At 51.6% G+C, this 14,263-nt stretch overlaps 6 protein-coding genes and 1 non-coding gene across 7 annotated transcripts; 3 read left to right on the plus strand and 4 right to left on the minus strand.

The window, feature by feature from the left end:
- Nucleotides 1-540: 540 nt before the first annotated feature.
- An11g02120 (uncharacterized protein) lies at nt 541-2,426 on the minus strand (the record flags this gene model as incomplete). Its single annotated transcript, XM_001394178.1, has 2 exons — nt 541-1,741; nt 1,837-2,426. 2 exons carry the CDS (start codon nt 2,424-2,426, stop codon nt 541-543), a joined length of 1,791 nt encoding a protein of 596 aa, XP_001394215.1.
- Nucleotides 2,427-3,171: 745 nt separating this feature from the next.
- Nucleotides 3,172-3,243, plus strand: tRNA-Glu (CTC). Its single transcript has one exon. It is a non-coding gene; the product is annotated as a tRNA-Glu (tRNA).
- Nucleotides 3,244-4,675: 1,432 nt separating this feature from the next.
- Nucleotides 4,676-5,412, minus strand: An11g02140 (uncharacterized protein; the record flags this gene model as incomplete). Its single annotated transcript, XM_001394179.3, has 4 exons — nt 4,676-4,717; nt 4,825-4,979; nt 5,071-5,269; nt 5,344-5,412. The coding sequence occupies 4 exons, from the start codon at nt 5,410-5,412 to the stop codon at nt 4,676-4,678; spliced, it is 465 nt and encodes a 154-aa protein (XP_001394216.1).
- Nucleotides 5,413-6,024: 612 nt separating this feature from the next.
- An11g02150 (uncharacterized protein) lies at nt 6,025-8,616 on the minus strand (the record flags this gene model as incomplete). Its single annotated transcript, XM_059750104.1, has 4 exons — nt 6,025-6,770; nt 6,843-7,744; nt 7,794-8,340; nt 8,397-8,616. 4 exons carry the CDS (start codon nt 8,614-8,616, stop codon nt 6,025-6,027), a joined length of 2,415 nt encoding a protein of 804 aa, XP_059601535.1.
- A 1,165-nt stretch (nt 8,617-9,781) lies between these two features.
- Nucleotides 9,782-10,468, plus strand: An11g02160 (uncharacterized protein; the record flags this gene model as incomplete). The annotated part of the gene is made up of 1 exon (XM_001394181.1): nt 9,782-10,468. The coding sequence occupies one exon, from the start codon at nt 9,782-9,784 to the stop codon at nt 10,466-10,468; it is 687 nt and encodes a 228-aa protein (XP_001394218.1).
- A 361-nt stretch (nt 10,469-10,829) lies between these two features.
- An11g02170 (uncharacterized protein) lies at nt 10,830-12,125 on the minus strand (the record flags this gene model as incomplete). Its single annotated transcript, XM_001394182.3, has 1 exon — nt 10,830-12,125. One exon carries the CDS (start codon nt 12,123-12,125, stop codon nt 10,830-10,832), a length of 1,296 nt encoding a protein of 431 aa, XP_001394219.3.
- Nucleotides 12,126-12,626: 501 nt separating this feature from the next.
- On the plus strand, nt 12,627-14,178 carry An11g02180 (uncharacterized protein; the record flags this gene model as incomplete). The annotated part of the gene is made up of 4 exons (XM_001394183.3): nt 12,627-12,694; nt 12,765-13,274; nt 13,330-13,980; nt 14,031-14,178. The coding sequence occupies 4 exons, from the start codon at nt 12,627-12,629 to the stop codon at nt 14,176-14,178; spliced, it is 1,377 nt and encodes a 458-aa protein (XP_001394220.1).
- Between the last annotated feature and the right edge of the window lie 85 nt (nt 14,179-14,263).

Here is a 14,263-nt window from a genome sequence, read left to right on the forward strand (position 1 = left end):
CACATTTCTACTGTACTACTAGTATATTCTAATATTGCTTAATTTCTCTTATGCACACAATCTTGGCACCAGTTACTCTGCGACTCAGTTTGTCATTTTGCTTATTTTCAAGTTCTGAAGGATGTATAATGTTATCATGTGTAACCTTAGTAATATATATCAGCCAGTGAGGGCATAATGCTATAATTTGCACATTAGATACTCTGCCAATCTTATTTTTTCTTTTTCGATAGACGAGAAAAGTGAAAATGCAGCGGTAGTGCCATATTGGATATTTACATCCAGCAGAGAGTGTATGCTAGGTTTCTCTCTTTTTCCTCCCAAAGATAGTATGGAAAAATCGGTAGTCCAACACCAATCTTCATAATGGTTTGAAGTCTTGGTAGCTAGCTCGGTGGATCTCCAAGATCATATGCAACAACACATTGATCGAATAAACACGCACACACGGCGATAAATTCCATCTTCATTTCGAAGCCATACTCTGGAGCTGACTCCGAGAAGAATATGATATGTCCATCAAAGGCCAACGATAAAATTTTACCCGGAGCAGGATGGCGGGGGCGTGGGACCTGCAGGGTTGGCCGGGTTTGAAGCTATCCCGGATGGTTGGGCACTAGTTGTAGTCCAGGAAGTAGTGGAGGGGGGAGCGGCAGCGGGTCCCTGGTTCGTAGCCGTAGTCGTGGTTGTAGATGTAGGAGGAGGGGGCCCAGTAGGAGCAGGGGCACCGTCAGGAGCGTGCGGAGGGTTCTCGATGTGGTGACCGTTCATCAGGCGAGGCCGTTTAGCTTGCGGACCGTCGTCGGGACTCCGGGTGCTGTCGTGTTGGTGCATATAGGGCGAGGTCTGCTGGCTAGGAGGCGCGGAGGGTCCACCACCGCTCGTGTTTGAGGGGGATGGGCCGGGGCTCAGGGCCGACGGGGGATTCAACATCCTGGAACGGGTTGGGTCGTCGCTGGTGGTTGCGGGTGCGGTGGTAGTTGGGGGGTGTCTGGGTTCTGCGCTGCGATATTCATCCTGTATGCTGTTTGCGTAACCGATGCCGACGCGGCCCATGCCTCTGTCGTGCATAACGACTCGTTTCCATTTCGCGACGACATTGTCGTAGTCCCAGCGAGAGGCGGTAGGGCTGATTTGGCTCTCCTTGGCATCGAGTTCTCGGGCGACGTCTCGTGGTAGTGGGAGCGTGTCGGGAGGAAAGATTGCGAATTCCCTTGGCCATTGGCAGGAGCCTAGTCTTTCTACCTGGGCACGAAGTTGGTTTGCCTCCTGTTGGACGCGCGCGAGCTGGTCATCCAGCGACTTTCGCTTTTCCATTTCTCTTGCGAATGCGCGCGTGATCTCGAGCTGCCATGCGTCTCTCCTTGCATCTGTCGGCAGTGAGGCCCAGTGCTTGAATGCCAACTCCAAGTGCCGCAGACTTAAGTCTTCGTGCTGCTGCGCGCTCCGGCTGATCATATTCGAATCTAGGCCTAGGCTTGGCCTCCCTGACTGGGAGTTGTTGTTGGACTCGGCGGTGCGCTGATCCGACTGCCATTGATCGATCTTCGCGCGAAGTGCTTGCCGGACAATGTCCAGATGCTCCACTCCCGGCGGCTGGAGAGGGAATGATGACGGAGACGGGAATGGACTTGTTGCGAATAGACTGGGAGGGGGAGGCAGCAACTGCAGGCAGAGGGAAGGGAACGTTTGCGCCTGAATGTCGAAATCGAACGGGGAGAGTCTGGGGCGCATCCTGGAACTATAGAGCATATTTAAATTAGCCCTCCAGTCGATCATGTACTAACAATGCCGTCGAATGAAAGCGCAGTTAGCAATGCCAGGTGATGTACATACGTTGCAGCTTTGATATTATCTAGTACTTCGCGCAGAGCCAGCTCCAATGCCCTCATGGTATCCGGATTATTTGAGCCACCTCTATCCGGAAATGAAAGCGGCCCAGTGCGTGATTGCGAGGGCGCAATGCGCGAGTGAGACGAGCTATTATCCTGTGACTGGCTAGGATTGGGAATATCGTTGATCACACCGGTCGCATGCCACGTAGGCGTGTTGAACATCATCCTATACGCACCATCGCGTGACTTTGAGCCCGAATCGCCCGGAGTGTAGGAGTCCTGCTGGCCTTTGCCTGTTGTTCTCTCGGGAGTATCGCGTCTACCAGAGGAGGTACGGGCCTGTCGGCGAGTGATACCGCTCCGAATGCGCCGGATTTCCTCAACATCATGAATACCGTCCGGTTTTTTCTTGAAAAGGAATTGATCCAGATGGCGACCGAGGGACGAAGAGGTGAACGCTTGATGGCAATACTGGCATTTCCGATCCTTCAAGGCCGGATTCTTCGCGGCACTCGAGGCGGCATTGTGATCATCACCGCCGGCAGAGCCTTCGGGGGTTTCTGTCGGACGAGAAGACGCGCCTTCTTCCATGTTTCACGAGGACGCGGGGGTCAAGCCAGGGAGAGAGACGTTGTGAAGATGGTAACACTTGGAGGGACGCGTTCTATGGAGAGAGTAGAAAGAGCTATCACTGGGTTGCTGCAGCTCAATGCATGACCATAGAGGGTTGGAGAAGCTGCGTCAATCGAGAGGGAGGACACAGTGGTGTGGAATGGCGTCGGGGACGCAGTAAGAGCTGCAGATTGACAGGCAAGGAAGAAGGGGAGGGGAAAGAATTACACGAGGGAAAAGTGAGGAGAGGAACGTGACGATCGAGCAAGAACCGCCAAGCTTTCGGTCTGTGGGGATCAAGAGCCTCTGGTTCTCGCCCGCCGCTTTGACAGATTCACTCTCTCGATCCAGGAGCTTTCTGATATAGAGAGAGCTCTGAGATTCTGAGCATCGACTGGTTTGTAACATGTTTCAGGCGTACTCAGAAAACCCAAGCTGTGCTGCAATGTGTGTGGGGATCCATCGGTTCTCACTACGAATCCATGAGTACCATAATCTTTCTATTCGTAGGGAATGTTGATCTTTCTTCCGCGGTTGATATAGGTCCTACAAGGGAGAAGTAACCTATCTACGACGAGAAGAGAGAAGTGGGATGGAGCAATGAAAAAGCAACAACAGACATTGGGACATGAAACACGATGCTCCAGCAAAAGTATTAAAGTAGTAAGCACTTGCTTGTATCTTGGAATATATAACACATTTTACTGCCTCTTTCAACAAGTAATCCGATATGGTGTAGTGGCTAACATCGCCGTCTCTCACACGGCAGCCGGGGGTTCGATTCCCCCTATCGGAGCTCAAACATTTCTTTTTTGTTTTTGCTCAGATGATTGATGTTTTGCACCTACGATTACAGTGCGTCCAGTATATGGTTTTTCTCTTGATTCGCTCTTTTTGGACCTATTTTTCTTTTGAAGTAGTTCGCAGATATTGAGTACCTCCGATCTCCCTAAATACACTTCATAGTGGTAGCAAATACCATAACGGCACACCGCGATGACTTCGCGTGGATGCATAAGTCAATCCGTACCAAGTATATATTTCCGTCGATATCTTCCCAACAGTCAATATTTCCATCGTCCTAGTGTTCCGCTATTATACACTTATCTTGGATCGACTCTCACATACAATAGTAGTACATCCACAAAGCCGACCCCAAGATTTCCTAATGTGCTGGTAGTTCGCTCGGCCTCTAAACCCCCGACAACGCTAACTACACTGATCCAATTAATGCCCCATAGCATCAACTTGACACCGTAAAGATCCTCGAGTTCGACCGCATATCATCATTCATTGACCGCTGCAGCGTAACAATGCTACTTCTATCCAATCATACGTACTTCTTCATAACGGGCCACTATCCGATAAACCAGCCACACAGAGCAGCCAAGACAAGAAGGCGAGATACGAGCAACCAACCACACGGCAACGGCCAGTTTCGTCACATCTACACAATTGAGTCGCTACTAGTTAGTATCCCATCACATCCGGCCATCGTAGAAGCGGCGAGGGCTGTTTTGCAAAGCAACACCTCCCCGCCTCACTTGTTCCAAGGAACATGGTGAATTTCTCGTGTTCAGTGACCAACCATTGGCGGAGGCATCGGGACATGGATTGATTCCATCCTGTTGTAGTCTAGTAGGGAACAAGTCTCGGTTTCAACCCCGGGTTGAATATAGTTTGGCCGTGGCAAAGCTAGCATGGATAGATCGGCGGGCACATCAAGAGCTTATCGGGTGTGTCGGAAATGTCATAATATAATGGATGTAATTAGTCGCCCCTAGATCTCCGAATGAATCCCGCCGCCGATTTCTTCCTCTAAATCATGTAGAGTATGAGCTGAGCTGAATTTAAGGATATCACATTACACCTGTAAGATTTGCATGTTAATGTACAAGAAAAAAGAAAGAAAATACATCTCTGGAGGAACCGAAGATGGGAATGCCGAGACGTCTCTTTTTTTGTTCGCCTCCGACAAAAGCAGAAATACACAAGGATGCAAGGCTGTGCAATCCAAAATCGCCGGCAAAACCCTTTTTTCTCAAAAACACATCTTTTAAGAGAAGGGATCGAAGCATGAATCGAAAACCTCTATACCATGCATCCTGAAATGATATGACCCAGCCAACACCAGAGAAGAGAGACACGAGAGAGGAATATAAATAATATGGCAATATTGCTGACAACGGCGGGGAAATCGTAGGTCTTAACGTGAAGCGATTGGTAAATTAAGCGACGGCCTTGTCGCCGGACGGAGGGGCAGGAGGAAGCTAAAGTAGTGGCAAGTCAGTACTCAATAAGCTTCAGCAATGAGGTGTAGCCTTTGCAGGTCGAGTGGCCACACGACATCAGAGACGAATGTGGGATATGATCTCACCTCTAGTTTTGTGTTGTCGGCCATCATTCTCTGGAAACCGATACCGACACCCTCAATGACAGCCAGGAAGACAGCGCACATGATAGCGGAGTTTCTGGCAGCCTTAACACCACCACGAACGGCCAAAGCACCACCAGTGAAGAAACCAGCAATGACTGCAAAGTGTGAATCGTTAGCTATGACACCCAATCTCAAAGCGCATAGAAACAAGATAGCAATCCCTCACGGATTGACCGGGAAACATACTAGCATTGTAAGGATCTTCCTTCTTTCTGATACCCTTGATCGCACAGTCGAACGTCGAGAACATACCACCCCAAACACCGAAGTTACCACCGAGAACAGGCGCACGAGCCTTGATGGCTGTGATGGCACCTATCCGGCGCTCTCCGTAGGGGCTGTTTCTGAAACCCTTCACACCGTGCCAGACAGCACCACCAATTGCCTATAGACACAACATATGTTTAGTTTTGACCCATTGGTAACAAGCACAATCGATTGCTAGAACCAGTGACGTACACCCATGCAGAAAGCACCACCGAAGTCGCTAAGAGCAACCCAGGGGCAGGGATCTCTGGAGTGATCCATTTCGAATATGAAGAAAGAAGAGAGGACCGGAGAAGAAGGAGGGAGGCGAGTGGAGTCGTAAGCTCGAAGACCTGCTGTACTGGTCGAGCTGCACGGATCAAAGGAAGTGTAGGTCGAAGGAAGGTGACTCTAAGATTATCCGGACGAGGGTCGGAACGCTGGGGATGAAATAATCGGTAGTCGGGTGATGAGCCTCAAGGGGCAATCGGGATAGGATGGAGGAGTTGAAGTCGGAATGACAAGCTGGATGCTGTCTTTAAAGAACAGAGTCTGGGGTCCGGGACGGAGAGGATGGCGGATCGCGACAGTAAGTTTTTGGCTTTTTTCGCCGGGAAACGTGACTTCGGACGGGGTCGCAGTCACGTGCAGATAACCACCCGAAATGTCCCATCCGGGCATCCAAACAGACCGCGCCCTGGTTTTCGTGGCTGTGGCAAGGGCCTCTAGACGCCGGGTGTACAATAAAAGAAAAAGTAAGCAGGGATATGCAGGTTAAAGTTTTCCTGTGCTTTGCTTAGCGGAAAAGACGGCTCATGCATTGAAAAAGAACAATGGCTATTATAATATCCAGAAGTGATCCAGCACCTTCCGGACCTGCTAACTACAAGATTGCTACGATGGCAGATTCCAGATGAAATTCAATGCTCCTCCTTCATATGCTGGGAATTGTCCACCAGTGCTGATGCCGAAAGGTGCCATCGACGGATCAAACGGCAACGAAAGCCAGTCGTCGGCGGCGATGCCGCTCAATGATGGAATGTAGCTCACGTCTGTCATATTTTGCGAGGCAGGGACGCCCATAATAGCGCCATTGTCGCTTTCCATGCTCTGAGAAGGCGCCATAGATGGCTGTGTTGTTGCTCTATGGTTGTGCTTTACCGATTTGGAGGAAGCTAACAGGTTGCGTCTTAAGCGCGATACGTGCATCTCTAGTAGAGCAGCATACCGAGAGCTCAGATGAATATCATCGAGCGCATTAGACTTAAGCGCCTGCACGCTACGATCAAGAATGTCCAGCGATTCACGGAGCTTTGCAGGCCGGGTCCCTAAACTAAGAGCTTTCATCAGGAAAATAGAGGAACTGGTGACTCGAAGGAAGATTCGGACGGGGGAGAACCGCAAGGCCCCAGTTTCACCCAGTTGGGCCACTTTTTGTAGTATTTGACAGCAGCCTTCAATGACCTCTTGGATGTACTCATAGTCGATTGGATCAATATTGGTGGCCCGGACTTCTTCCGCATTTGGTTCACTGTCTGCAACGGCACGTTCAACAACTGCCTGCATCCCAACTGAGTGGGTATAGACGCGGACAAAATGATATTCTATAAAAAGGATATCGAAAAAGTGCTTGCTGAGTACTAAAAGGAGTTAGCATAAATCAACAATCGTATGCGGAAAAGACCACCTAATTCAAAGGGACGATGCCTTACCCTGTGGCCGAAGATGATCATCTTTCCACCTGACAAGTAGCGTACGGAAGTGATCCAACAGATCGATGTACCTCCCACTATGGAACTGCTGTCTCGCAAACGACACGGAAGGAAAGAACGTGTCAGTGACAGATTTTGCCAGCTTTGTAAGGTCCATCCAGGAATCCATAAACGCTAGCCATTCGTCCCCTGGTTGGCCCAAAGCCCTGCTTGTCTGTCGACCTGCAATAGCATGGCTTAAGCTCTGTGGCATAAGTGATACACAACCTATTCGCCAGGCTAGCTGATTGATATATACGTATAAAAGCCGTTGTACGCGCTGCCTGCGGAGCTTAATTTGGTCATCGGATATGGACCCTTCATATACGGATGAGTAGTCGCATTTCTTGTCATCCAGCTCGAAGATACCAAGTTCATGTGCAAGCGACAAAGCAGAGCCAAGCAACATCCACGACATTTGGTCGGATCTCTTGGCTGGCTCGATCATGTCTTCGAGCCACCTATCGGCCGATGAACCTTCCGATTCTTGGTGCTCTGGAGCCAGCACCAGGTCGGAATCCCATCCGTCACTTTCCGGGGGAAAGTGGAGAGACCTAGGATGCCATTCTGACATCAATAAGAGGGCCTCAATTGTGCCGATGCTCCTTATTCGAGTGTGAGACGACTTCTCCTGACCAAAAATTAATCGCACCACCAGCTGCTGGCAATGCTGCCAGAGTCGGTGGTGAATAAAGAAGTTCCTTGATTCGCCGCCAGCCCCTGGCAATACATGGTATCGCGATGAAAGCATCAATATCGTACAGCATAAGACAGGGTCCCGCGTCACAAGCCAGTGGTGATTATTGTGGTCCGCATAAAAGTTTGTTAGGATAGGAGATAGCGGCGTCATATTCTTGAAGAACCTGACATTGTCAGAAAATTTCATAAGAATGTCAAAATATTGGCACTAACTGGTCGATCAATGTGACGGCTTCTCTTGAAGTGAACCACCCCATCTTGACAAAGCGACAAGTCTCCCAAACACCGAGGACCTCTTTCGAGACAGAGGAAAGCTTGACTGGACGCTTCGCCTTGGCTATGGCCTCAGCAGCAAACATAGTCTGCGCATGATCACCGGAGTGGTCCACGTCGCTGACCTGTGCAGTGGAGGCCTGTGTATTTCGTGATTGTTTCTCAGATCGATCGGAGCTGTTCTCTTGGCTGTGAACCGCTGCCGCTTCGAAGAGAATATTAAGTGCATCGTTTCCACTTGATACCACGGTACGCATCATGGAGTTTGCCAAGGTAGACGTGGAGTGATGACGGTCACGGCGGTTCTCAGGACGGTATGGCTGCTGCGGGCTGTTATAGCTATCCCCACGTTTGCCATTGTCACGAACTGGGCTGTCATCAACCACCTGAAGTACATCGTCCGGAATGTCTCTGCTACGTTTGGGGGTGGCAGATAGCCTCCGACGTACATTTGAAGGTGGCGTGATGCCTTCTTCTGATGGACCTACTGGACGTCAGCCATCCTGATCGTTAGCAATGCCGGAAGGGGTTGACATCGCGCACCTCGCTTGTTTGTCCTCTCCCACGCCCTCTTTTCGCTGAACACACACTCCCTCTGCTCTCTACGACATTTCGCACAGGGCGGCCCTAACGGGAGACCCTCCGAGTCTGTCCCCAGATCGCATTTTGCCTTTCTCTGACGACAGGAGAGACAGGCCTTGTAGGTCCGCTGGTATGCCCGGTTCAAGGCGTCTCCGCTGCGGGACGGCCCCCTAACTTCCATTACTGAGAACGTAGCGGCCCGGCCAATAGCATCTTAGTGATAAGATTGAGGTTGCAATAAAGAGATCCGGATATTTGGCTGGTTAGTAAAGGGCTTAGATGTGACGGGTATCAAAGGCTCATTGGGAGCGGATATTGCAGGTGGGAAAGGAAGAAAGGGGGGATTTCGGTGGGGAGCTACAAAATACCCGCCGATTGCCGCGGCGGAGGCCGCCTGGAACTATCCGAGCCCTTTCACCAAGCCGGGCGGAGGACAGAGATATGACAGCTGACCTCGTACTCTCCTCCGTGGGATACGAACCACTGGACAGCTGAACGTAGCTGAGATTCCAATCGCGATATCAAGGTCGAAATGGTGTCAAAGATGGTCGGTATTTGCTGCTCATGGTGTCATCGAGAGCTGCTACGGAGTCGTCCGTATACGCTGCATGTTATGTCATCGTCTGCACAAACCAGCACCATCCTGGTTATCAGACTTTATGTTGAATGCGACGCTGTATGCCAGGGGTATACCAAACCCACAGTTTTGGCTCTCTGGGAACCAAGATTCTAGTTTTTGTCTAGAACATATCCTCGAACCAGGCAAACATAGACTGCCGTGACGTCAACTCAGCCCAAGAAACGAGCAGCTCCTTCGGGACCCGGCAGGCCCCCCACCCCTCCCTTCACAAGAAGAGGATTCAGTGTTGGAAAATCCGATTCACACTATTATGCCCATGAATAACCTTGTCCAACCCGGCAGTATGGACAAAGTGACTCCTCGGGAAGACGCGGCAACCCACGCGCGTCGCTCCCAGCTCGGGCCACTGCTACGGAACGCTTCCGCAGTATACGAATGGCAGATGCATATGATTCTAACCACCACAACGAATATACTGAATATATTCATTTTCACCCCAGTAGAACGGATAACGTGTTGAAAAGTATGATCACATGCAGGTACTGTACCACACACACCCCGCAACGGTCCAAGCCCTCCGCACCTCCGCTGTAACCTAAGCCGTAGAATAGTAGTAGCTGTCACCCATATAACCCACATACTAGCCTACTAGCTATACTATACTACAGCTCTCTCCATACACTACAAACCTCCACACAAGCCTACAAACTACATTCTAAATAGCCTACCAATCTACACTACCCATCTACAAATCTACAAAACCAAAATGTCCGAACAAACCATAACCCTGCACACCTACTTCCGCTCCTCCTGCTCCGCGCGCCTCCGCATCGCCCTCAACCTAAAATCCCTCCCCTACACCTCCATCCCCATCAACCTACTCAAAAACGAGCACCACCAGAGCCAAAACACATCCCTAAACCCCTCCGCCAGCGTGCCCACCCTCATCATCGAAAACCCCGATGGAAAATCAATCATAATCCCCCAATCCCTTGCCGCGCTCGAATACCTCGAAGAAACCCACCCCCAAGCGCACCCCCTCCTCCCACCACTCTCCGACCCCACCGCGCGCGCAACAGTCCGCACCCTCTCCAGCATCATCGCCTGCGACGTGCAGCCGGTCACGAACATGCGGATCCTGAAGCGGGTGGCGCCGCTCGGTGTGGACAGGGAAACATGGTCGAAGGATTTAGTGGAGGATGGGTTCCGGGCGTACGAGGCTATTGCGGAGAAAACAGCAGGAAAATATAGTGTTGGAGATGAGATTACCTTGGCGGACGTATGTCTTTTGCCTGCTGTTTGGGGGGCGGAGAGGGTAGGTGTGGATTTGGGGAATTTTCCGGTTATTAAGGGGGTTAGGGAGAGGCTGGAAGAGGTGGAGGCTGTGAAGAGGGCGCATTGGAGATGTCAGGGCGATACGCCGGAGGAGTTTAGGGTTGGTGATAGGCAGTAAGGCAATGGTGGGATGAAATGATGGAAGGTTGGTTTTTTTTCTTTGGTTTGGGGGGGTAGTAGTTAGATAAGTTTCAGTTGGTTTCATGGTTTTTGTCCTAACTATGTGGGTTTGGATTGACTTTCAGTATAGGGCGGGTTTGGTGGGTCTGAATCTGGATGTTACGCCTACAGTTTGACTTGACTCCGTGACTCCGCGGACTAACAGGGAAGAAGAACGTTCTGGACCACGTTTTCTCTTTTGGTATGTAGCATCTCATTGTTAGGTTCACATTCACATCATATCATATCAATGCATACAATGGGCTTTGGGGACTCATGACGTGCGATCGTGCGATAAGGGACTTGCAATTGCAAACAGTCTAGAATTCCAACTTCACCGCGGGGAGAATAGTGGCACTGCAATCCCCGAATCCGACGTAGTTGCCTTCTGTGCCCGCCTTGCCCCTAAGGACGACGGTGTCTCCGTCTTCGAGGAATATCCGTTCCGAGCCATCGGCCAGTTTGAGAGGCTCCTTGCCCTTTGTCTGCTCGAACAAGCTGCCTTGTGTCTGGGGCTCTGTGCCAGAGATGGTTCCACTACCGAGCAAGTCACCGGGCCGGAGGTTGCATCCCGTAATGGTGTGGTGGGCCAGCATCTGAGGGAAGGAGAACAAGAGGTTCTTGGCGTTGCTCCGCGAGACGGTTGTAGGCTGGCCGCCTGGGTTGGTGATTTCGAATTCGAGGGGGATGTCGAAGACGTTGTCGGTGCGCTTCTCGCGCAGGTAAGGCAGGACATTTTCCCGGTTTTCGGGCTCCAGGCTGGGGACTCGGAAGGGTTCTAGAGCGTCGATCAGGACAACCCAGGGGGTGATAGTAGTTGCAAAGTTCTTGGCGTTGAAAGGTCCCAGGGGAACGTATTCCCAGGCCTGGATGTCACGAGCGGACCAGTCGTTCATGAGCACCAAGCCGAAAATGTGGTCTTCGGCATTGTTGACAGAGACGGGCTTGCCCATGTCATTGGGGGTGCTGACAAAAGCAGCCATCTCTAGTTCAATGTCGAGTCTCTTGCAAGGAGAGAAGATAGGGACTTTGGGAGTTGCGGTAGGGTTGGCCAGGATCTGACCGTTGGGACGGTGAATGGGGGTGCCTGAGACCACGATGGACGAGGCGCGACCGTGGTATGCGACTGGCAGGTGCTTGTAGTTAGGTTGCAGAGCATTGTCTGGTCCACGAAGCAAGACACCCAGGTTGTAGGCGTGGTTGAGGCCGGCATAGAAATCTGTGTAGTCTCCGATTTGCATGGGAAGATGGTTGGTCACCTCCGATAGCGGCAGGAGAGCCAACTTTTGGAGGGACTCATTGTCTTTCAAGACCTGAGGGTAAGGAGTATCGGCGCGAAAAACGGACTGGATGTACTCGCGGACTTGACGGTGAACTGGTCGGCCCAGAGCTGCAAAGGCATTGAGGGTGGGCTGATTGAACACGTTCAAATGGGGCTGGATCGCGGGCAGCTGGGAGAAGCCCCCGGATGAAGCAAAAGCGTTCAGGTTCAGCGCATAGTCACCGATAGCAATAGCTGCTACGCGCGATGGAGCTTTCGCCGAGGTGATGATACCGAATGGAATGTTTGCCAGTGAGAAAGGCGAGTTCTTGGGAATCTGCAGCCAGGAAGCCATAATGAGGGAGGACGCGGTTAAGGACGGGAGGATATGAAGGAAAGAAGAGTAAATGCAAGTAGTTTGTAGCTATCCAGCAGCAGCACCGGAGACACAACTGCGATGCCGACGTTAAAAACGAATCTAGTGACAAGTGCCCCTCGAGGGATTCCGATGGAGGAGAGGAGGGCAGCGGAATGCACTCCGCGCCCGCTTATTGCCGGCCGGCGCGGGCAGTTCAGCTTCCCCGCCGGCCCCAATTCCGCACCCCCGCAGATCCCCGGTTTTCCTGTTTTGTTCCAGGAACACCGAATCCCGCGAATCTCCTGAAAATTGAATGGGCTTCTGCTGGTCTGCCGATGGCGCATTCCAGTCCCGTGCTGCCCCCGCCACCCAGGCACATGACCAGGGGAGAGCGTGCAGGTTGTACAAGCTAATTCACACTTATATAACCTCCTTGGCTCAGAAGTGCTTGTGCAGTTAAACGGTCACCAAGACTGAAGCACTGAACCACTACCCACCATGCCCGTGACTAACTTCAAACACGCTGACCCATATTCCTACCAGAATGGCTTTGACTCGTACCATGAGTGAGTACATGAAGAAAGATGTCCGGGTGGCGCCTGTCGATTGTTAAGTCTGATTGATCCCTACTACTAGGTCGGAGGCTATCAAGGGAGCTCTGCCTATAGGACAGAACTCGCCACAGAAGGTGCCGTATGGGCTCTATGCCGAGAAGCTCTCGGGAACCGCTTTCACTGCCCCTAGACATGAGAACAGACAGACTTGGGTCTACCGCATCCTCCCCGCGGCTGCTCACCAGAATTTCGTGGCTGAAGATGGCGACTCATACCACACTCATATGACCACTGAAACACAGAAGCTTCATCACATCCCCAACCAGCTTCGGTGGGACCCCTTCGACTTGGATGAAACTGTGGACTGGGTTCACGGTCTTCACCTTGTTGCTGGTGCCGGTGATCCCACTCTCAAACATGGCCTGGGCATAATTTTATACGCTGCGGGCAAAGACATGGGAAAGGAAGCCTTCTACTCCGCTGACGGCGACTTTTTGATCGTGCCGCAGCACGGTGTGCTAGACATCCAGACTGAATTGGGACGCCTCCTGGTCCGGCCCAATGAGATCTGCGTAATTCCCCGCGGTGTGAGGTGAGAACCGATATTTCCATGTTGTGCCTGCATGCCTCGACTAATGTCCTACAAGATACCGTGTGACTCTTCCGGCAGGACCGGTGAGAGGATACATCTGTGAGCTCTATCAGGGCCACTACCAGCTTCCCGAATTGGGGCCCATCGGATCCAACTGCCTTGCCAACGCGCGAGACTTCCAAGCGCCAGTGGCCTTCTTTGAAGACGAGGAAGAGCCATCCGAATACCGTCTGTACAGCAAGTTCAACAATACGCTCTTCTCCGCCCGTCAGAACCACACCCCCTTCGACATTGTTGCCTGGCACGGAAACTACTACCCTTACAAGTACGATTTGGGCCGTTTCAACACGATCGGCTCTATTTCTTTCGACCACCCGGACCCGTCCATCTTCACCGTGCTCACTGGCCCGTCCGATCACAACGGCACTGCCATTGCCGATTTCGTTATCTTCCCGCCCCGCTGGCTGGTGGCGGAGAACACATTCCGCCCGCCATGGTATCACCGCAACACCATGTCCGAATTTATGGGATTGATCTGCGGTGGTTATGATGCCAAGACTGGTGGAGGCTTTCAGCCGGCGGGCGCCAGTCTACACAACGTCATGAGCGCCCACGGTCCGGACAAGGACGCCTTTGAAGGTGCCAGTAATGCTGATTTGAAGCCGCAAAAGGTTGGCGATGGCAGCATGGCTTTTATGTTTGAGAGGTAAGCAAACTCTCTTCCTTTAAGCCGACATTCACTAACACCATAACTAGCTGTCTCATGGTTGGCGTGTCTGAATGGGGCCTGAAGACCTGTCAGAAGGTGCAAGAACAATACAATGCGCACAGCTGGCAACCGCTGCAGAGGCATTTCCGGAACCCGAACAATTCCGTGGACACAATGTGCAAGGACGACCATTAAACACCGATCCGACGAAGTTACTAAAACCGAAGGTGATTTTTCAGATACCTATGTAGTAGTTGTATTCAATCATAGCCGAATGGAA

Source organism: Aspergillus niger, assembly GCF_000002855.4.
Source record: "Aspergillus niger supercontig An11".
Lineage (NCBI taxonomy): Eukaryota > Fungi > Ascomycota > Eurotiomycetes > Eurotiales > Aspergillaceae > Aspergillus > Aspergillus niger.